We start from the raw sequence: 23425 nt of genomic DNA on the forward strand, positions 1-23425 counted from the left end.
GCCTATTCGTAGCTAACTTTTGTTTATTTAGACAATAGCTTATGGCATCTCTAATTTTTTGAAATGCACTCTACAAATCATGCACATTCTCATCAACATCAAAGATCTTATCATGTGTTCTCAAGATAGGAGGAACATTACATCTTCCTTCAAGGATCTCGAATGTATAATTTCCAATAGAAGTATGTACACAGTCCTACAAGTGGTGTATGTGATTGTTATATGCATATTCTACAAGTGGTACGTACTTTTGCCACAAATTCCTTTGCTCGAGTTTCTTTGGTCTAATTCATTGACACAATTCTTAAGTAGATCCAAAATACTGGAGTTAAAAATTTCACTATGCTCATCCCTTTGTGAATAATAGACAAAGGAAAATTTTAACTTTGTACCTAATTTTTCAATCAGTCCTCTTCAAAAGAGACTTGTCATACAAGGGTCTCTATTAGAGACAATTGGCTTTGGCAAGTCACGATATTTAAAGATGTGAGGGATAAAAGGATTAGCCATATGAGGTTTGATAGTCTTTTTGACATGTATAAATTGTGCTTGCTTGCTAAAATTGTCTACTATTGTGGTTTCCATGAAGAGACTTAGGAACCAAAGATAATAACCGTAGTTATACTCTCCCTAGGGCCTTAAGGTGTTGGTAATGGCAACAATAAACCAAGTTTCTTGTCTCTCTATCATATCTCAAATTTTGGCACATCATGCATTATTTACATATTCATGAATGAACTTTTTGATTGATGGCTAGCAAAAAAAATGTTTTCAGAGCATGACTGGTGGCTCCAATTTCACAATGTTCTGCATAAGGAGGAGCATGTGATTCTTGCATTACTTTCTTGCATATAGCTTCTGTAACGCACATTCTATTGCCAACCCATCTTTTACATCTCTTGTAGGAAAAATTCACTTTTCTTGCCTTGATATAGACCTTATAATCATGCAATTCACGCACAACAACAACGATGGAGTTGAACATCGAGGTGGGCATAGATTGTTGGCCGTCCAAATTTACCAATCGGCTCGCATGTATAGTATAATACACCCATATACCATGCATTTCAATAATCACATGCGAGCGTACTGGTTAGAGCACATTGCTTGCTAGGGATAGGTTGTGTTAAGTATGGAGCCTAATTCACCCCTTGTAACTTTTAGTCTCAAAAAGCGCACATTTGTAAGGCCTCCGTTATGGGGAGCAGCCATTGCGCGTAATGAAAATCACTCTCCGAAAAACCAAAAAGTTCATGCTCTTCGTCGAAATATTCCTTTTCGTCAGAATATTATGATCGACGAACTGCGGCCGGTGGTCTAAAGTCTTTGGCCGGTGGCCGAATTTAATGGCCAGTGGATGAGGTCAGGTGGACTTGTCTTTGGTTGCACATGGGTGAATGACTGATTTCTAGGTGGACTTGTCTTCTCAAGGACAACCACACATGGTCGTATGGGAGAGTTAACTTGGACTTTTTTATACAAGGGCGGCTACACAGGGTTGTCTCTCATGAGAGAGGGAAGCCCTTTTGGCCTATAAAAGTAGTCCTCTTATACAAAAAAAAAAAAACCCATTGTGAAGTCGATGAAGTAAGGTGTGTGAGGTGGTGAGAGTGAAGCAAAGTGGGAGTTCCATTAAGGGTATAATCCTTTTGTAACCTACTTCTAGTTTGAAATACAAAAGCTATTGAGTGGGTGCTTTCTCGTGGACATAGCCCACATTGGATGAACCACGTATATCGTGTGTGATCTCTTTCTCTCTCTCTACTCTATTATCTCTCTCTATTAAGTAAAACACTCTAATCTCTACTTAACTACGTCCTATTTCCTAACAGGTTGTGGGTTCAAGATCGTGGGGTGCACGATGACATGAGCTCATGAGCCTATTTGAATCTAGGTTTACTTTTAGTTCTGAATTCACGAAGCTTCCCAATTTTACCAATGTGCCGCAAACGACCCATGTGCTCCCAACTTGCAGATGAATTTACTCTTAGTGCTGAATTCACAAAGTTTCCCGGTATGCTCCCACTCCCAACTATGGGTCCTATTTTGAAACATGCCCATGTAAGAAGTGGAGTCCCCCCTTCCCCCCTCCCGTGCAACTTTTTCTCCGAAAAAAAGAAAATAAAAGGGGAAAAAAACAAAAAATACATTCTTGTGGTTGGGTCCCTTCGGTTTGAACCCATTGCCTGTGAGTCGAGACTACAGCAATATACTATATAGTCATTCCACAGCTCATAGCTGCTTTGCTTAGTGCATGCTACAGGATCCTCGAGAAGGAGAGCCCGATGGCATCTTCAGATAACGTACATCAGTATGGTAACATCATGCTTGGAGGCAGAGGAGGAACCGTGAGCTCTTCTCTTTGATCCTCTTTCCATTTTTGCAACTTCTGTCTAGCCTGAGGAATCTGTCTGCCGAATATGTTTTGTCGATGATCCGAGCTAGATAAGCTATGTGCTTGGTTGGTCTTAGAATCTGGGTATGGCAGGCTGACACACACACACACCCCCCCCCCCCCCCCCACCCGCACACCCAACATACCCACAACCACAACCACACACCCCAACCCACCCATCCACCCACCACCACACACGCATGCATGGACACATGTGTTCTCTCAGCTTGTGCAACTCTACTGATTTCATGCAAGCATTCTCATCTGCATGTGCTCCAATTTGGTAATTTTCTGCAATCTATCTTAGTTTTGGAATCTATCTGGATGTGTAAGGTAAACAAGTTTACGAACATGCATGGGGCACAGCACCGTTTTGCTGGTTTTTTGTTTTTCTGGATGCTACTTGCAGCCTACAGCTAGATGGCAGTTTGCAATCATTAGCAGTTTCACGATTTTAATCATGCGCTGATTCTCTGAGTTATTTTCTGAAATTTAGGTTTTAAAGTGTTTGTTCCATGCACAGTTTTTTTTAATTTTTTTTAATTTTTTGGGCAAAGGGCTCCATTTATGCCAATCACTGCTATATAAGACATTAGTTTATATTGGGATTATGTTTGTCAAGAATCAGTCGGTATACATTACAGCCGAGGATCAGTGTGGCTGAATCCGATTCACCAAATTCAAGCATGGTTGTCCTTCGAAGGTTATTTATTTCGATTACTGTTTCCATGTGAGCTAGTTCAAAGCCACTTTATGGTTTGTAATATGAACATAGTTTATTTACACCAACTCTAGGTGTGGGCAGTAATCAGCAAACACATCCTTGGTGCTTTGCCAGAGTTTTGGTGTACACTATAGTTCAGTGTTTGGTTTACACATCACGACATGGATCGATAGCCTTTATGGCTTGAGTTTGAGATTATCTTTTTTGAACAACTTGGATTATGTTCTGGAGAGGATATATTGTTTAATCAGCAATTAGAGGTTGAAGCATTTGAACTTTTGCTGAACCTTATTGGAGTGTGAGCATTTGTCAAAATGGGTCATGTCAAAATAAACACAATTCATTCCCTCAATGGCCAAATCTTAAAGACAAAAATTGACTTATGTACTATCTTTTACTTTCAGAATGTAGGACAACTGAAGATATATCCAGGAGGTTTTTTGTGGAAAAAGGCTGGAGGTGGCAAGGTGGTTGAAGTTTCCAAGGCAGACATCTCGAGTTTGAGTTGGACCCATGTTCCCAGGGGTTATCAACTTGGAGTACGCTTGAAGGCTGGGTCTAATGTTAAGTTCAATGGATTTAAAGAGCAGGCACGCTCTTTCTTCTGTTTTGGCAATGCATTTTTTTGGCATATATACTAAAACAATTCTACTGTAGCTCCAGCATAGCTAGCTCCATCAGGCATAGTATCTTAAAGCTATGATAATCGTGACTAAAATAGTCCTCTGCTTTACGAAAGTAAGCTCTACCTACTCTTGATGGTTCTATTATCAGCAGATGTCTACCATCAGCCTATAACTCATCTATGTATATAGTGAGTACTATGTGTGACAATGCTGAGCCGTCTGGATGACCACCATGAGCTTGAAATGTGCCTTTCATTAATCTGGGCATATTTGAATGTTAAGCTCAATGGTATAAAAAAACATGCACCCTTTCTTGTAGCCTTTAGGCTTTAGCTTATATTATGCCTAATGGAGCTTGTTTATGATAGGTGACATAGGATGTAGTCAACTCTGTGCTGGGAAGTTGAGCCTTGCGATGACTACCATGAGCTTGTAACTTGCCTTTGGCCTTTTGTTTCGAAGGCGAGTCCGTGTCAACTCCCTTGTCTAGACTCTACATGCATGGTTGACACTGCACAATGGAGAATTTGTTAGGTGAATGTGTGTGTATCATTGTGTGTGAATTGGATATTGCTGTACCAGATTTACTGAGGATATATATTGAATGAGGATGTTGTATCACTTATTAAAATATCATGCCCAACGGATCTAACTTCTCAAAAGACTATGGGAATTGGGATGCTATTAGTGTATAGTTGAATCTGTGAAGGATTGGAGCTGATGGCTAGATAGTCTTTTGGATGGCCACCACAAGCTTGCACTTTATTTTAGAGGTGAATATGATTAGTTCTTGGGTGTTTGTGTGCATGTGCTCGTGGGTACGTTTATGTAAAGCTGTATATACATATATGCAGCAAGGGGCACTGTGATTCTCTAGTGAAGAAAGCTATATTCCTTTTTTGTGGATCCAGGATGTTTCAAGTTTGTCCAGTTTTTTGTCTGCAAATATGGGTGTCACACCTGAAGATAAGCCTCTTTCTGTCATTGGTCGAAACTGGGGGCAAGCTGATGTCGATGGTGAGAAGTCTCTGCTCTTAAATTGTTTTTGTACCAGCTGCTTTTTAATCATCACAACCTTAGCTTTGGCTTCAATGTTGTGTCCATACAGGAAATATGCTGTCTTTCATTGTTGGTGGCAAGCAAGCATTTGAACTCGCTCTGGGAGATGTGTCACAAACACAAATGCAGGGCAAGAATGACGTATTATTGGAGTTCCATGTTGATGATACAACTGGAGCAAATGAGGTTGGCCACTTGCAAAATTATGGTCTGTAGAATCCTGATTTCTCTGGCTTATAAAGTTTTTGATGTCTGAATGATCAGAAAGATTGTCTGATGGAAATGAGCTTTCATATACCTAACACCAACACCAGCTATGTTGGAGATGATAACCACCCACCAGCACAGGTTTGGGGATTTTTGTCTTGTGGACATGTGGTACATAAGTTTGATTCCCATACTTTATGGTACTTATCATTTGTCTGTCTCCTGCCCTTAAATATTCAAAGGGGGGGGGGGCGCTTACAGTTTGCACTAACTATTTGTGAATGTTTCCTGATTTACTGGGATATAGCATCATATTAGGCAGACTTCATTTCTCTATTTTCTTTTTAGTGCAGCTATTCTCCAAGGTTACGTGCATTTGGCTGCAAAGCCCCTTTCCTCTTTTGCTTCATATTATAGATGACTTTTAAAACTCTGCTTCTATATCCATAGGTCTTTGAACATTGAAAGAACTCTTTTCATGCTCCACATTTGATCCTAGAATTATGGGCACAGGCAGATTGGAATGCTAGCTTCGAGATAATCTTATGGGCGGGTACATAATCTAAAAAGGTGGCCAGGTTAGCGATTGTCATATCGCATTATGCGGTATTCTGCAGAGCATAGTACATCAAGGATGGGACCTGGGTTTAATGGTGATGCATGTGTTCTACTCTACTTACTCAGCCAAGACAGTTGGGCTTTATTGAAGCACCCTTGGATAAAGCAGCTCACTTCTTTAAGGCGCCAAGTTTTTAGCAGTTATTGCTTTTGGGGGGGCCTAGCCTTTTGTAAATGTTGCTTGTGCCTATAAATATGTGCCCTAGAGGTCTTTTCTGGCAGGTGAGTGCATGGTTACATAGTTGCAAAGTGGCTACCTGGCAGTTGTATTGTGAAAGGGGTGCGAGACTTTGGGGCAAGTGCAGCTAGAAGTGGAAGCTGCCACTTTGTGTCTCGACTACAGCTTGTTTTCAAATTCAAGTGTTATCTATTTACAGTTCTGTTCGTGTGTCTGCTATAGATTTACTGACTCGCCAATGGCACGATTTGCCAGTCTCGACTACAGATTGTTTTCGAATTCAAATGTTATTTATTTACAGTTCTGTTCGTGTGTCTGCTGTGGATTTACTGCCTCGCCAGTGGCACGATTTATGGTGGACTTTCCGGGTGCCACATGTTTTTTTTGGCTGCCTTTTTCTTTGTTTCTGTCGAGTCTGAGTGGCCACATTATCACTTTGACGTAGTAATGGATGCTAGACTTCGGGGCTAGTGTATGTAGAAGTGGAGCTCCTCACTTCGTGCCTCGACTGCAGCTTGTTTTCAATTTCAAGTGTAAAGCAGTGGATTGCTGGTGACACCAAGAAACTTCTAAGATCATGAACATTCCTCAAAGATGGAAAATCCTTGATAGCTTCAACCTTTGCTGGATCTGTGCACACCCCCCATGGAGAATGATATGACCAAGGAGGTGAATTTTCCTAGAAACTATGTGCTCCCAAAGAGCCTGGAACACTTGAGTCAAGTGCTTCATATGTTTTAACTTCTCTCTTGAAGGAAGTCTTGTGGCTAGATACTATCCAAATGGGGTGATCTCCACTTTTGAGATCAATCAGGCTAAAACGAGTGAATCATTGCAACCCGCCTAGAATGTCATTTAGGTTTGGAATAGGAACTCTGTTCATGATGGTTATCTTGTTGCAGAAGAAGCAGTGGAGAAAAAGGGTGAAGAACTGGGTTGAATGAACCCCTTAGCCAAAAGATCATTGATGTGACTCACAATAAGTATTGGAGAGCGTAATGTTTATTTTAGTATTTAGAATTTCCTTCATCAATGTTATTTAAGTCAAAGACAAGACGGTTATGTATGATGTCTGAATGGTTTGTAAAATGAAAGAAACTACATTGTGAGGTATGGGTCCTCAGCACATCGTGAAGCCTTCTGAATGCTGCATGTACTCTTAACTCACTAAAGCACCATTTGACGATATCATTCTAACTCATGTTCTGTTTTTGTGGTCGGCATAAGCAGGTGTTCTGTGAAAAGATTCTATCCATGGCAGATGTGGGACCTTCTGGTGCTGAAGCTGTTGCTTGGTTCAAGGAGGTTACCATATTGACTCCAAGGTTACAGTTTTACTTGTCATGGTTCCTACACTGCATTTAAATATGGATATCTTCTTTGAGGGGGACTAGCAGCATAGGGCAACAACTTTCAATGTGCATCTTTGCATGGTTCCAGACTTACAAATGGGACAAGGACTGACCAGATAACAATGTTGATGACTATGGCAGAATGCACCCGATCTTATATGGTCTTTATTGGTTGTTTTCAGGGGAAGATATAGTGTGGAACTGCACTTCTCTTTTTTCCGTCTCCAAGGACAGGCCAATGACTTCAAAATCCAGTACAGCAGTGTGGTGCGGCTTTTTGTCCTGCCAAAGGTGAGGAAAACTTAAAGATCAGGTGCTGTTTTGTCTCCAATCTGAGTCATACTTACTCTTATGGAGGCTCAATATGTGATCAAGAGCTTCTTTCTGTTTGGCCGTTCTTTCTTGAGGATGATTCAAGTAATAGTATCTTATGTTCAGTGGAATCAACCTCTTACATATGTGGTCATAACATTGGATTCACCAATCAGGAAGGGCCAGACATTTTATCCACATATAGTTCTTCAGGTACGCTTATTCATCACTGTGTTTATACCTCTTCAGTGTGTGGTTAAGGATATTTGGATTTACTTGTTATTATGTTAAGGGCTGGTAAATTCAATCTTTAGTCTTTTACTTAATCCAAATTTGAATTTTTACATGCATGTTCATGTTGCTTGACTGTTTACTTTGTTATTATGTTAAGAGCTGGTAATTTCAATCGTGTAGTCTTTTACTTGATCCAAATTTTTACATGCACGTTCATGTTGCTTGACTGTTTATTTGGGCAAGTGTGCTTGGCATAAAAACCTGATCTTCTGTAAAGGCTCTAGCCCAAATGAAAGCTGAGCAAGCATGTTTATGTTGCTTGACTGTCTATTTTGGGCAAGTGTACTTGGCATAGAAAAGCAGATTTGCAATCTTGTTTTTGTGATTGTTCTGCTTTTAATCCACGCTGAGTTGTTTTTAACTTTTTAGCTCGTGCTCCATCTCTCCCCTTGGTTTTGGCCATGGACTCCTTTTCATTGTGCACACTCTCTTTTGTCTGGCGGCCTGTTTCGCAGTTGTACAGCCTGCGGGTTATTTTCCCCTGCTGCACAATGCATAGTAACAGGGAATGGCCGTTTTCAGGTCTCCGTTCCCCGTTCCCATTCCAAGTTCCCGTTCTGAATCCCCGTTCCGTGTTTCAAATGTGAGCACCCGTAACAGGGAATGGCATTTTGTTCCGCGTTCCCGTTCCGGTTTCCCGTTCCTGGTAACTATGGCACAATGTTGATGTGGCACCTGCAGGCTGTTGCATAACTACTTTGAGTTTTGAAGTGAAATTGTTCAAGTTTTTGTTCTGTTCGTGTGTTTCTGTGAGATTACCGTCGTGTGAGTGCAAGGTCGGCTACACTGCACTCGGCCATTTGATGAGGGTGTCTCTAAAGGTCTAGAAGGATGATGGATTGTATGTGTGGAAAGCAATATTCCTCTGTGGATGTGTTGGAGTGTTCTGAAAGACCTATTCCTTTCTCATAATATGGTATCTCACTCTATTAGGTCTCCCCAATCTCAAAAAAATAAAAATTCTTTCAAAACATATTAAGTGCATAACTGAAGGGTAAGTTTAGGAAATGAAAAGACAGATGAAGATTGAAAGTCAAAAGACAAATCAAGGTGGAAAATCAAAAGACAGATGAAGGTGGAAAGTCAAAAGATCTTTTGTGCCCATATAAATAGGTCTTTTCCTTCTCTTTCATTTTTCCTTGAGCATTTTCTTTGCGCTCTCTCTCTCTCTCTCTCTCTCTCTCTCTCTCTCTCTCTCTCGCAATGTTGTATCCGTCCTTTCGAGGTAATATTGTGCAAATCTATGTGCTTTGTCATTGCGTGTTGTTATGTGCTATAAACTAACGCATCGTTTTTCTTGTTGTTGAGAGGAATCTTTGAATTAAGAATACCTTTTAATTTTTTTGAAGCCATTAGTATGAGACATAAGTTGATGAATATCAGAAACCACTTTTCCAATACAGTAGGCTTGCAATGGAAAAGGCAAACCCATCGTATACTTCTCAATCGGATTTGCAAAAGACATGTCCCTAAAAGTTGATTGGTAGATAAGTGTCCCAAAATCTTTGGTTGTAGGTTGTGGGTGTTTGAAAGGTACATCTTGAGCCTATACCAATCTGAGAGTGTCACAAATTGGTGACCTGGCATGTCCATAAGTTGTCCCAACTTATAGGGCACTTGCCGACAGGGCCCTAGGAACACTAGACTTGAAAAAAAAAAAGGATGGCGGGTTGTTGTATGAAAATCCGCAATTGCATTGAAGTATTGACGTGGCTTGTGTACGGATTTCCACAAAACGTGTTGACTGTGCTGACGTGGCAGGCCGTATGGAATTCCGCAGAAAACGCTGGCTGATTTGGCGCTAGTCTTTGGTTGAGTTTGGCAGCTTTTCATGTATTGCTTTTTGCATGGCCAAGGGCCTTTAAATAAGTCCCTTGGGCTCCTTCTGGCTCACGAGTGCTAACGAGCCAGTGAGCAGAGGAGACCCACCGGCAATTGTACTTTGCTCAAGCATTAATACAAAAAGAAATACCGAAAGGGGTGCCAGTCTTTGGGGCCAAATCTCTCTGGGCACGGAACTATGCCGGGCCGTGTCGACTCAATGAACTGTGAATTAAGTGTGAAGTATTCTAAAGTGATTCTCTCTTGTGTGTCGTGCCAAATTCTAGACTTGGGTTGTCCAAGTCTGTTATAGTGGTATTAGAGCTTAATCAATTTCTCTTCTACCAAGAAATCCGATCCCTTTTTCCGCGACACACATGGATTCTGGCAAGAATCAGATGACTCCTGCCTCTTCGGGAATGGGAGGTAGCATGGGAAATTCTAATGTATCAGCAGATAAAGAATACGGGCCACATCGGCCTACGGACTTTCAACTGGCTGATGATTGTGCGAAGCAGATGCTCCAGTTTGCAAAGGATCTACAGTAGCCAAATTTTTGACCTGACACCCGATTGACGAAGTGCATACGCATTGGTAGAAAGCAATTGACACCCCAATACGGCCCTCAAGAAACCTCCTACCCCAAGGATGTTTATTGAAGAAGAACTTGATGATGTTGTCGAAAGACGAGTCAACCAACTTTTGGGGGCGAAGAATCGATCGAAGAAACGCAACAAGGGGACTGACTACTTGGTTATTTGGGCCGTCAACCTTCTTTTGCAAATGCAAGAAAACAGAAGAAGTTTGTACGCTTCGAAGGACTGTCTAGTTTGTCCTCTTCTGACAGTTGGGATAGCTCTTTCTTTTCTGATTCGAGTGAAGAGGACAGAAAGGGCAAGAAACGAAGAAAGAACCATAGATTTGGAAAGAACAGGAAGAAGGCAAAGAAGAGCAGACCATACCGCAGATCTCGATATGTTTCTGACAGTTCTGATGAGGATTCATCCTCTTTTGATAGTTTGGACTCCGATGACCACATGTTCTATTCAAAGAAGAAGCACTTTTACATAGCCAACCGATATGATTTTCTCGAAGACAAGGGCAAAAGCACCAAGGAATTTAAGGAGGGTGGACAAGGAGTAAAGTTTGAATCCTTTTTAGGGTTTCGAAATGCTCCCAATGCTTTAGCCTTTATTCGACAGTTTGACATAGCATTCTCTAGAGGGTGCTACTCAGAGCACTCCAAAATCAGGAGGGCAGCATTATTCTTGAAAGGAAATGCATGAACGTGGTGGTCCACTCTTCTCTTAAGGACTTGAGAGCGAGTTTATGAAGCTTCCCTTGAAGCCACACTTGGATGTGCTGAGGTGCATTGCGTTGTGTGAGTGCTACAATGGATTACGACAGCCTTTTATGTGGTTGTCATGGACGTGACTTTTTGGCTATTCCGATTTGCTAACTCCGTTTACATGGTTGTAAATGCCAATAGGTCAATGTGCATGAAGGTCTGCTCTCAGTTGAGACTCTTAAAAGTCTCAACAAACATCGTGTTCCCAAGGAGGAGCAAATCTTTCGCTGACCTTTAACTGGAGTTCGAGGAGATTGATCGCTGCGCCTTTTGCACCTGACACACGAAGGTCGTTGTGCGAGCTTTGACATTAGAGGTAGAAGATCTTCAATATCCATGATTGGTGGTAGTTGCAGAGAGAGCATCGACACAGACACCGAGGACTTACGTGCGTAGAGGCACAAGTGGCCATTCTTCTATGGCGGCACCATTTTGGAGGATGTGCCTCTTTCTAGGCCTACAGAGCGTAGCGAGCGAGAGTTTGATGGTAAGGGCAACATCCTTAGTAAGAGTCACATGGTAATGAGGATGATATTCATAGCTCAAGCTCGGATGACGACGCTGGTTTTGAGAGTCATAAGGGAATTAGTCTCTCTGTGGTTATAGGTAGAACCTAATCAAGTCTCAAATTTTGGTGCTTCTCTACTTTTTGTATCATCTCTGCTTATGTGATTCTCTCTTTTTTGAACAGTATTGTCTCCATTGTTTATTTCTTGAAAGTTGGGTCTTTCATATGTGATATTATTAATTAATTGTAGATGCTAACTCTAGACTCTACGTTGAAAAGATGCATGTCTCCATTTTTTTGGTCGAACGTCTCGACAATGTACGTCTAAATGTTTTTTAGTTAAAGTAGTACCGTTGTCAATTGTGTCAGGTGTTTTGTCTTACATGAGTATAATTCACAAATATTGCTTGCACAATCTCTCAAGTCACTTTGGAATGAGAATGGGAACGACTCTCTCTATGGAATGTGTTCCCTCATTCCAAGAGCTTAGAATGGCGTTCCCTTGTGGCTATGGTTATTATACCCTTGTGGCTTAGCTTTTATAGCTTAGCCTTCGGGCTCGTTCATTGTATCCAGTTTTGTACTACCCCTAGGGACATGCCTCTTTTTTGACATCCTCAAAGATCCTCAGTATAAAAAATGTAGCCCCTTCTTTTGTGCAAAGAAATAAATAATTAAATGCGCGCTTGGGTGCACGCACACAAAAGAGTGAGTCCTTGGATGTTCTGATTGTATATATTTCTTGGTGATTGTTTGTTTTAGTTGATTGTGTATGTATTCAATAGAGGAGGAAGGGTTTGAAGTTATAATGTCTGCCCTGTAAGCATCATGTTTAAGGCTTTACATGACATTTTTAGTAAACTTTTTTGCAGTTCCACACGGAGGAAATTTATGAGTGTGACTTGACAATCAGCGAGGAGGTGCTAAACTCCAAGTATAAAGATCGCCTCGAAGCATCCTATAAGGTGTGCACACAATTTATATGGAACTACTTAAGGTCATTCGATTTTTTTCTTTATAATATTTTTGATACTCTGTATAGGGACTTGCGTTTGAGGTCTTTGCACAAATCTTGCGTGGTCTATCTGCGGCCAAGGTGACCCGACCTGGAAAGTTTCGTAGCAGTCAAGATGGCTATGCCGTAAGGGCTTCTCTTAAAGCTGAGGATGGCATGCTTTATCCATTAGAGAAGGGCTTCTTTTTCCTTCCCAAACCTCCAACGCTTATTCTTCACGAGGAGGTATTCTGCATTGTCAAAGAATTTTCCTTTTGAAAAAGAAAACCCCGGAGTTTATGATCCTTGTGAGCTCTCGAATCAGATTTACTTATATTTAGTTTCATGGTTAGATTGACTATGTCGAATTCGAAAGGCATGGTGCAGCAGGGACAAGCAGCATATCCTCACATTATTTTGACCTTATAATTCGCCTTAAAAGTGAACAGGAGCATCAGTTTCGAAACATTCAGCGAAATGAATATCACAATCTTTTCAACTTCATCAAGTAAGCCCTTTTGCTATCAAGGCTGGTACAAATATTTAAGATGTAGAGAATTGAAAACTGAAGCTCAATTTCCTGATTTATCAGTGTACGTTTCTTCGACTGTAGGCTTTTTCTGTGAAGTTTTCGCAGCCAACTCATATCATCAGACTTCATTTATATTATTAAACATTCAATATTTCTGAGTATTTATAAATGTACCTATAACCTTTCGTTAGAGATTACTAATTTTTCAATTTTCCTTTCTCCACTAAGTAGAGGGAAATCATTCACCAGCAAAAACTTATGAAAACAAGATTTTTTTTTAATTCAAATCATCACCTGGCTTTTGGTAGTGAACGTGACTATAGAAGAATACTGTGACAAGCATATAATGCACTCACCAGTGCTGATATTGATGTATAGTGTGATGGCTGAGGGCTCCAGAAGTTGGGAGTTTTGAGACAAGGCTTTTGTTTTGTTGATGCTGGTGAATACCGTGTAGCAAAGAAATATTTCTGTGTTTCCACTTCTTTTCTCAGTGACCTGTTGAAATGTTTGAGGCAATTTTTTTCTGAAAACCTGCTGAGACGATCATTGATGGCCTGACTTTCGTTTCTGTTCTCTTGCCCTCTTGTAGCTCCAAAAACATGAAGATCTTAAACCTAGGTGAGATTTCAGTGCCTGGTGGAGTTGCGGCTGTGCTTGAAGGCTCAGATGATGAGGCAGTTGATCCCCATCTAAATCGCATCAAGAATGCCCGAGAGGGTGGAGCTGGAGCGATTGCAGATAGTGATGAAGAGGTAATCAGAGTTTTGAGTGCTTTTATGGACCACACTTTGTGAGTATGGATTGTTTTCAAGGCAAGGATCCCACATCTATTTTGCAATGGTTTGCAGGATGAAGACTTTGTTGCAGAGAAAGATGATTCAGGATCACCAACAGATGATTCTGAGGAAGAGGACTCGGATGCTGCTGATGATGGAGAGGGTGCGGTAAGCAGTAGTGCTGTGTCCAATGTACATCACCTGGCAATGTATTCCTTATGGCTTGAGAATGTTGCTTTGTTTGAACAGCCTGCTAAGGAACCAAAAAAGAAAGAGCCGTCCGCTTCAAAGCCGGCAGCAAAGAAAAAGAAGAGAGAAGAAGGAGAAGATGATGGAAAGAAAAAGAAAAGAAAGAAAAAGGACCCAAATGCACCTAAAAGGGCTATGTCAAGTTTTATGTTCTTCTCACAAGCTGAAAGAGAGGTATGCTTTGTGCTGCTGATTCAGCATTTGTGCAATTTTAGCTGGTTTCTGTGTATATGGGTGAAGTTCCTCTTGTGTGTCTATGTGCGTAGCTTTAGACAAGCAGTGTCTGTGTGTCTCATTAATTGTGAGTGCATGGGAGGGAGAAAGCAACGAGCAAGGAAGTATCGGCGAGGGAAAGAGCGAGGATGCGAAGGAACGAGGGAGGGAGTGTGGTGTATCTATGGATTGCACCTGGTAGGTGCCTGTGGGAGAGTAGAAGCGGAGCTTTGCGTGGCTGCAATTGACGTAAGGTTGGAAAGCAGAGCTGCCGCAACTGGAAGGGGAGCCGAAAAGGTGGTTCAATGTGACTCCGTGGTAGGAGCTATCACAGTCTCATGCTTGAATGGTGGACAAGCTGATCAAGTGAGGGAGGGAGCAAGATCTTGAGGGTACAAGTGTTGTTAGAAGAGCTCTACATGCTGTTTATGTATTATTGAGGCGGGCAGTACGAGTGATACTGTTTACATGAAGATGTTGGATGGCTAACTTGTGCTAGTCAGCCAAGCGGCAGCAGCTTCCTGCAAAGGTGTAGCAGGGCTGCAGTGTCACTAGCACAGGGCAGGCAGTTAGTTGCAGCTGGGCTTGAGTTCACACTGGACGGACTCTCGCCTGGGCAGTGACAGTTTGGAGATAGGCTTAGCTGGATTGGGATATCTGGTAGCCGTTGGTGGCTCTCTAGGAGATACGTATGTGTGGTTGGTTCTAGTCGTTGGATACTCTATTATCATCATCTACTTTGTATGGTCGAGCGTCTTGAGTTCATGCATAGCACATCTGCACCACCCCGGCACATTTGAGCCTTGGCACCCCCATCGTACCCGTGAGTTCTGGGCTTGGACTTGAGTGTGCTGCCATGCCAGAGTCTTTACTGGTTCAGTTGAGTTAGTCGAGTCCCATGCTGTTTAGGTTCTACTGTTGAGTCACTGTGTTTGCTCTGTTGCTCATCGTTTTCAGTGTTTTCATTCCGTTGGAGTGAGGTTTCACACACATTGCACTGAGGAGCACCCATTGTAGAGAGCACGACACATTATCTCCGTTACAAAAGGGCAATATTCGGTGGAAGTATTCCTGGTTGCAAAGAGATCCATGTCTTAACACGTTTATTTCTACCGATTCAATTTTATCTAAACTCATGCTTTGGTCACCCAATTTGTGTTTTTAAGCAATTATATTCCTAAATGCAGAAGCTCAAGAAAACAAATCCTGGACTGCCATTCAAGGATGTCGGCAGAGTTATGGGGGAGAGGTGGAAGAAGATGACAGGTAACATTTCAGTGCAATGAAGAGCATGACATTCTACTTTTTTCTCTTTCTCGAAACGAGAAGTAATCTCTTTTGGTACTATTCGATAATTACACAGACGAGGAGAAAGAGCCTTATGAAGCTCAAGCTAAGCGGGATAAGACCCGATATACAGCCGAGATGGAAGAATACAGAAGTGGGAAAGGCACGTCTGTACCCACGGGAGAGCAGTCTTCTGGTGATGCTTCAGAGTAAGAGACATTTGTCATACTTTGCTATCCTGGATGCAATCTTTTCACTTCCATCAGTCGGATCTTTCCGCAACCGGTGTTGGTACTTCCCATGTTTGTATAGATATTTTTGGAGTACTCAATTTTGCGGAGGGAATACCTGTACTTCTGCAGATTCCTAAAAGAAATGTACACATAGAGGTCCTCTAGCAGCTTTCAAAGTCTAAATGGAACAAATCAAAGTGTAAATGCTCTGTGGATTTTGACCAGTTTTGATGTTCTTGTAATTTATGGTCAAAATATTTATTCCCAATGTGAACTATTGGACACACTTTGTTGGCACTCCCTCTCGAGAGAAAGGGAGCGCTGATATGGAGGTTTTTTGAGCCTGTGTGAAAAAAGGGCATGCTTTTCTCAAGCTGTGCCATGTGGGTGGAACGAAATGTAAGAGACGCCTCTCTCTCTCTCTCTCCCCCCCCCCCCCCCCCCCCCCCCCCCCCCCCATCATAAGGCATTGCCAGAAATGTAAGAGACGCCTCTCTCTCTCTCTCTCCCCCCCCCCCCCCCCCCCCCCATCATAAGGCATTGCCAGAAATGTAAGAGACGCCTCTCTCTCTCTCTCTCCCCCCCCCCCCCCCCCCCCCCCATCATAAGGCATTGCCAGAAATGTAAGAGACGCCTCTCTCTCTCTCTCTCCCCCCCCCATCATAAGGCATTGCCAGAAATGTAAGAGACGCCTCTCTCTCTCTCTCTCTCTCTCCCCCCCCCCCCCCCCCCATCATAAGGCATTGCCATAGTCTTCTTCTTCTTCCTCTCTCTCTCTCTCTCTCTCTCTCTCTCTCTCTCTAGCCAGTCTCAAAGACAGATCACAAACTTCTTTAGAGCTGCCACTGGACACCCGGAGGAGTTACTACCACAGCAGAGCTCGTCGCTTTACACCAGAGGCATACTGATCGACCGAGCGATTGAGCTAGGGAGATCCAGATGCCCACTACTGCGGAGGACTACACAGCATCGACGGAGGTTGCATCAGAGGATTTGGGTCACTTTGGCTCGACATGCACGACGCCCAGTCAAACTACTAACCATGGAGGAGATTGATGAGATCCGCCAGCAACCGATGCTAGATCTCATGTGATCTAGCTATCCCAGCGAGTTGTTTAGCTGCTTAGTCCACACCTGGCAGTTCAAGATTCCATAGTATTTTATGTTGTCATTTTGTCATCTTGTTACTCTTGACTTTGTATCAGATCCACCACATTGTAACTTTCTGGTCTCATAGGTCACTTTGGCCTTTTGAAGACGTTAATATAACATTTCATTTCATTTTCTCTCTCCCATATGCAGCTTTGGGAGGACTAGAGAGGATGTATTCGTAGGTTTAGTTTCAGGAACCACGAACAAAGCTCTGGCTTTTTGACACTCTATTGACTCCAGCTATGCTCTATGGAGTTCAGGTATGGGGACCCTCAGTAGACCACCATGGGAGATCTGGCAACACAGATGGATGGAGAAATATGGAGAGGCCTGTGGTCTCTATGATCGCTTGGATGATTCAGGTACCCCCCCCCCCCCCGCCCTTCGTGGCGGAGGCATTGACTAGATCGATATCCTTTATGCACAGTCTATGGGATCTCCCCAGGGACAGATACGCTCGGCTCGTCCTCGAGTCATCTCGACAACTAGCTCTACAAGGCGATACAACATGTTGGTATGGACAGATGACATCATGGTTTCAGTCGCATGGTTTCAACATGGATAGATTGCCTCTGTTTCAATGCTCCTTGGATGCACCCTCCCTCTCTCTCACACGGACAGAGATCACAGGCTCATACGCCAGGATCTGATTCAGCTAGATACCAGGAGCACATGGATACAGCCGACACAGGAGTTGGGCACGAAGATACGAAGATGGCCTTCTACAGAGAGCATCTTCTCCAACTCACGGAGGACGGCTTTGTGACTAGGCTTGCATACATGGATATGCACTTATCTCATGTGATAAGATGCGCTATTGGGCAAATACGCACATCCTCACATCAGCTCCAGATCGAGATTGGCCGATTTCAAGGGTGCCACTAAGGGCCAGGATAAGTCACCTATGTAACTTAGAGCCAGAGACAGAGTTGCACTACACATGTCATTGCCCGGCATACTAAGAGATACGCGGCCGCTTCCACTGCTTGTTCAGAGAAGGTTTCAGACCTTTTTCTAGAGTCATGAGATACAAGGATCAGAGATGTCTCAGATTGTTCTTGCTAGAGTTGCGCATACTTAGGGAGAGCTTGCTGAGGACATCAGGGGAAAGACACTCTCAGAGACGAATCACAGATTTCTTTACACCAACCAGGGAGAGCCAGAGGAGCAGTCATTACAGCAGATCTCAGAGCCCACCCATACTAGAGGTACGTTGCTTGACCGAGCCATTGAGCTAGGCATATCCAGACGCCCACGACCTCGGAATGTCTCCCACCGCCGACGAAGGCTGCAACAGAAGATACAGATCACTCTAGCTCGACATGCAAGACACCCAACCAGAGTACTGACCATGGAGGAGGTTGATGAGATCGGACAACGACTGATGAGAGATTTCATCTGAACCCACCAACCCACACCCCTCCCCCCCCCCCCCCGCCTCCCTCCCTTGTATCTCGTCTCAATCCCGAATCAACTTCAGATTTATTTCCTTTCTCCTTAGTGTTTTAGTTTTTAATGTTAGTTCTTTGTAACTTTTTAATTTCCGTACTCAGACATGATATCAGATTCACCAATTGCAACTTTTTTGGTCTTATAGGTCATTTTGGCCTTTCAAAGGGGTTAATATAACATTTCATTCTCTCCAACCCACCAACCCACACCCCCCCCCAATTGAAAGGCAGCGCCATAGTCTGAAGATGCAGATGCCTTATTCCAATGGTTATGATAATGCATGTCTCTTAGCAGGAGAACACGAAGCAGACACATGAACTATCACTAAATTGGAGATTTGATTAACAGACCTTGTATTTCGACTGTCAAAGATTTTGGCTATCTCAGTGCTGTGATGTTTTCTTCTCTTTTATGGGATCTATCTTGGATTTTATCTTTCGCTTGTCAGGGTGGAAGCCTTTGAATGAGGCTTCACTAATTTTAGCCAGGGGTTCTCCCCCCCCCCCCCCCCCCCCCCCCCCCCCCCCCCCCCCGACCTACACACGCTGACATTCATATGCATGTGTCCTCGCATCTCTCTAGAGTTTTCTCTGGTACTATTGAACATCTGGTCATGACTGAAATCTTTGTTTTTTCCTGCCTTGAAATCTTTTAACCGAATCGACATCCAGACATGTAACTTTTTGTTTCTGCTCTCCTTGAAAACTCTTAGTTGAATCTTTTCTTTTGAAATAAGAGGGTAAGACCTCAACATGGTTTATCTTTAACTGATTATGAATATTCAACAGCTTCTTGGACTATCCAAAACTCTGATGTTCTATATATCTTTATGCATGTCAGCAATGATGGCCCATGATTGCATCGGTGCAAGCAGAATTTTTCTTGGGTAATGCTGCAATTTTACCATGTTTTGTGGTGATGTTTACAGGGGCATTGTCAAAGAGCGGCAAGCGAAACCTTCTTCGAAATACTTGACAAACTACAGTGCCTTGTAGGTCTCCACAACTTAAGAGATATAAAAGTCCTTTCAAAACATCTCAAATTATTGTGAAACATGAGTCTAGGAAATGAAAAGCAAGCTTTATGCAAGAAAAGTGCATGTCTACTGAAAGAGGTGGTCAAGCGTGGAGGCAATGTTTGTGTCATTTTTTCTTTACCTCAAGTATCTAGAGTTCCATTGCACTATGCAGAAATTGAGTTTATTGTTTTAAAGCCGTGAGAGAGGTAATACCGTAAGAGAGCAAATTTAGTTAATCTCTCTTACCTGAGATGGACATACTTTTTGTTTGGCCAAAATTGCTCCACACGAAGGTTGGCACTGCTTATTTCTTCGCCTATGCCTAATAGCAGCTCAGCTTGTATCGTATGGGATGAGAAATATGGAAAAGACCTTGCATCAACATGATTCCCAAGATCATAATCAAATTATACACAAGGGATCACTAGTGGAAGATTGTAAAAAAACATGGTAACATGGGAAGCTGCTTGGTAAGTTTATGTTAAAATGTGTACGTTGGAAGTTTTTTGAATGAGCTTTGTCTTATATTCCTAGAATGTGAGGCTTGCATAAAATGGCTAGATTGGAAGCCCGTAACATCATAAAATTTCGGGTTCACAATGACAAGATTCCTTTTTCTTGCAATGGGAATCTTTACTTCTAGACCAAGAACCTTGCAATTAAGCACGTGGAAACAATATTGGATGGAGACTTCTTGGTAAATTGCTCCCAATGTAACTTCAATTGATATTAAAATCATGGTGTAGTCATAGTCACTCACATGTTGAGGTCTACACTGGAGAGACATTCAAGGAGAACCATTGACATATTACATATCTACACCTTTGGGTACACCTAGGAATTTGAACTTACGAATGATAAATCCAAGAGAACAGTGGTTGATGAATCCAAAGAAAACCGTCTAAGAAAATCGTCGCAGATGCATGAGTGAAGTAGAATAGTGTGTAACAAACATGTCAGTCCAAAGTGCAAGGTGTGAGTTGTTGAGGATGAGCTTTGTCTCATACTGATGTGGTGTCTAACTATATGGCTTGCATACATTGTATCGTACTTGAGTGGTGTCTTAACTATATGGCTTGCATACATTGGCTCCTTAAGGTTCTGGGATTTGGAGGGCTAGACCAGGTTGTAGGAATCTTTTAGTTGATTGCATGTGTCGTGTTACTGTCGTGATAGGAGTAATGGGAGAATGAATGGTATAAGTTCAAAACATTGATTCTCCTCACCAAGCATACAAACATGGCACTGAGTCATAGAAGCACGGGGAGAGGGGACCAACAGTTGAGAGCATGTAAGTCATCTGATGCACTTTTGTAAATTTGGGTTAAGGTTGTAAATTTGAGGCAAAACAAAAATTCATGCCAGCAGCCCCCCTTCCCACCCCCGGGACCTGAACCCAAGACATCACCCGTAGGAACCATGGTAGCTCAGTTCCATAACCACCTCACACCCATGTGTGCTTCAAAAATATGTAAAAGTCCATCTAATGTCGTGAATGCAGATTGATGTGAAATTGGGGATTTTAGTAAATCCGGGGTTGAAGGCAAGTAAATGTAAATTCGGGGTGGAAAATCTATGGCTGCAATCTCACCCACCAGCCCCAAACGCATGCCTACCTTGGATCCCCTTGCTCATGTCACATAGAGAGGAGGGGCATACAAGCAAAACCACAATACCATTTCATCCATTCCTTTAGAGAATAATTTTTTTAAATTATATGGGCATGCTTCATGAGGTAACCAAGGATCTTGCTAAGAGGAAAAGCTCATTCTTGTCGCACAAGCTGGATAATGCCATTTCCATTCCTCCATCTTTATATATATATATATAAATGGTATTTTGTCCTAAGCGCAGACATGATTCACGAGACACTTGAGAACCTTGCTTAGAACATAAGCTTGGGCCATGAATCCCGACCCAAGGTCCTCTGATTAAGCTAAATCAGTGAGAGTGCATGCATGGGTCAGCCTTGCAACTGATTAGAACATCAAACTACGACGACTTAGTTGCCATAGCTATTCAAAGACGGTAAATGGTTTACAAACAGCTATTTTTAATCGTAAATAGAGCTACAAAATGAGTCATGGCTACAGGAAAGCATGGAAACTTGAAGCGCTATAGCAAGTTTGATGTTACCGATGGTAGCTATGACAAGATGAGAACTCCGCGTCACGGATGCAATATCTTGACAGGTGTAGGTCTCTATAGAAGACTTCACAATTTCACATACTACAATGTGTCCATGATCTGTGCACTCAATAGAACGAAACTCGGGCCACCATCCAGAATCACAGTAATGAGTGCTGTCCATCGTAGGAATGAAATAATCAGTAAAACTTGCCTTGTACATGAAGCTTTAGCCACACAAAACCTACATAATGTGGCAGCTTTCCGTATTCTCGTCACTAAACATGTGGGTTGCATAGTCTGCAGACTCAACCGAATACCCCGTCTCTATCATTCTAGAAGTGACATTTTTATAAACTACGTTCTTGCTCGAACCTACACCATCAAAACCAAAACCATCATCTCCATCACCCCTCTTCTTTTCCCGACTTTCTTCATTATTTGCATTGCTGACAATATAATCACTATCTTTGTTAGCCCTAGTACTACTATTGCTTTTCCGACCCAGGTCGACAATGGCAATGTTGTTCTCCCCCCCTTTCCCAATCTTATCTTCTCTGATCCCCTCTTCAAATCGCACTTTCTTAACCACTTGCTTCGCTCCTTGGGGTTGATTGTTGACTTGCTCTTTCCCTTTTTTTCCACTTGAAGCTGCAACAAGCACCTCCGCAGCCTTTCCTGCCTTCTCCAACTTCTTTAACAAGACCTCGGAGTCCACAGTCCCAGTCACAATCACTTTCCCAAGCCCTGCATCGACGTGAACAGTTTCCACACCTGAAGGCATGCCAAACAAAGAAGGTGAGAGATGACAGCTTGCCATTACCCTGTCAAATATGCATATAACATGCACAAATGTGCATAGCATGCAAGAGCAAGCACAAAGAAACAATGTAACGTACAATCTGTGAAAAAAAAGCCTTTTTTGCATGCGTGCGCACCCTTCTCGGCCAACACACACACACACACACACACACACACACACACTCACACTGACTGGCGTGCCACATGTGAGTGCCCATGGTTTATGAAACAGAAGACTGCATACCATCAATTCGCTGCAAGATCTTCTTCACCTTCTTCTTGCAACCCTCGCAATGTATAAACACTTTCAGGCTGATCTCCTGAGAAACAGATGGGAGCAAATACTCTCTCTCTCTCTCTCTCTCTCTCTTACGTACGCACACACACACGACCTTCAAAAATTCTCCTCTTCTTCTTCCCATCTCTCTCTCTCTCTCTCTCTCTCTCTCTCTCTCACACACACACACACACACACACACACACACAGACGTACATGGACTTACCTCAACTTTAGCAGGAGCTTTGCTACCTTCAGACTTCTTGTCCAAGGGCGCGGGCGCCATTAGAGTGGAGCAGGCTGCTGAGTGCGAGCAGGAGCAGGGAAGGCAATGGAACGCGCATTTTGGGTTCGGAAGAACCCGGGGCTCTGCTGTTGGTGTTGAAAGGACCCTTACGTAGAAGAAGTCGCACGATTTAAATAATGTGACTTGTATCGGACATGGGCAGGAGGGGATCAATGGCCCACATCTATTTCATGGAGCGGGTGCCATCAGGGCCGTTGGATCTGTTTATTGTAAATTCGAGAAAATAGAAAAACTCGGGTGTGCAAAACATGTAAATTCGGGTTAGTTTAGTAAACTCGGACAGATTGGTAAGTTCAGGCGGCATCGCAAAATTGACGGCCCACAACGCCTGTGCTCTTCGAAATAAAAATAGACCATTGATCCCCTCCTGCCCATGTCCGTGTGAGATAGTGCTGAGGGATAGGCTACGTCTTATTGCCCATGCCTTAGCGTGGTGCTTTGAAGTGTATGTGTGTGTGTGAGAGAGAGAGAGAGAGAGAGAGAACATTCCTCAACACTAAATACCACGGGGTCATTTCAATGCAATTATACAAAAAACAAAGATATATTTTGATTGGGCGAA

The 23425-nt window shown here is 42.7% G+C and overlaps 2 protein-coding genes across 4 annotated transcripts; one reads left to right on the forward strand and one right to left on the reverse strand.

Annotated features, from left to right (window-relative positions):
- Positions 1-2185: 2185 nt before the first annotated feature.
- On the forward strand, positions 2186-16102 carry LOC147433952 (FACT complex subunit SSRP1-like). Of its 3 annotated transcripts, none has more exons than XM_086490573.1 (16): positions 2186-2348; positions 3524-3709; positions 4657-4762; positions 4854-4990; positions 5069-5152; positions 7038-7132; positions 7342-7450; positions 7598-7684; positions 12315-12407; positions 12485-12682; positions 12790-12944; positions 13561-13723; positions 13820-13915; positions 13997-14170; positions 15397-15475; positions 15573-16102. In XM_086490573.1, the coding sequence occupies exons 1-16, from the start codon at positions 2286-2288 to the stop codon at positions 15707-15709; spliced, it is 1962 nt and encodes a 653-aa protein (XP_086346699.1). In that variant the 5' UTR covers positions 2186-2285; the 3' UTR covers positions 15710-16102. The 3 variants fall into 3 exon arrangements, with proteins under 3 accessions (XP_086346699.1, XP_086346700.1, XP_086346701.1); XM_086490574.1 differs by lacking the exon at positions 2186-2348 and adding an exon at positions 2461-2479; XM_086490575.1 differs by lacking the exons at positions 2186-2348; positions 3524-3709 and adding an exon at positions 3729-4518.
- A 5282-nt stretch (positions 16103-21384) lies between these two features.
- On the reverse strand, positions 21385-22962 carry LOC147433953 (uncharacterized). The gene is made up of 3 exons (XM_086489844.1): positions 22783-22962; positions 22524-22599; positions 21385-22252 (listed from the first exon to the last, which is right to left on the reverse strand). Exons 1-3 carry the CDS (start codon positions 22840-22842, stop codon positions 21723-21725), a joined length of 666 nt encoding a protein of 221 aa, XP_086345970.1. The 5' UTR covers positions 22843-22962; the 3' UTR covers positions 21385-21722.
- Between the last annotated feature and the right edge of the window lie 463 nt (positions 22963-23425).

This window comes from Adiantum capillus-veneris, chromosome 19 (assembly GCF_014529385.1).
Source record: "Adiantum capillus-veneris isolate H3 chromosome 19, ASM1452938v2, whole genome shotgun sequence".
NCBI lineage: Eukaryota > Viridiplantae > Streptophyta > Polypodiopsida > Polypodiales > Pteridaceae > Adiantum > Adiantum capillus-veneris.

Bases quoted from the DNA above. Each gene is read 5' to 3' on its own strand.
- LOC147433953 (XM_086489844.1), bottom strand. From the start codon at position 22,842: ATGGCGCCCGCGCCCTTGGACAAGAAGTCTGAAGGTAGCAAAGCTCCT. The intron at 22,600-22,782 runs GTAAGTCCATGT...TCTGTTTCTCAG, and splicing joins AAGCTCCTGCTAAAGTTGAG to GAGATCAGCCTGAAAGTGTT. The intron at 22,253-22,523 runs GTATGCAGTCTT...GCATGCCTTCAG, and splicing joins GATCTTGCAGCGAATTGATG to GTGTGGAAACTGTTCACGTC.
- LOC147433952 (XM_086490573.1), top strand. From the start codon at position 2,286: ATGGCATCTTCAGATAACGTACATCAGTATGGTAACATCATGCTTGGA. The intron at 4,763-4,853 runs GTGAGAAGTCTC...GTGTCCATACAG, and splicing joins GGGGCAAGCTGATGTCGATG to GAAATATGCTGTCTTTCATT. The intron at 7,685-12,314 runs GTACGCTTATTC...ACTTTTTTGCAG, and splicing joins ATCCACATATAGTTCTTCAG to TTCCACACGGAGGAAATTTA.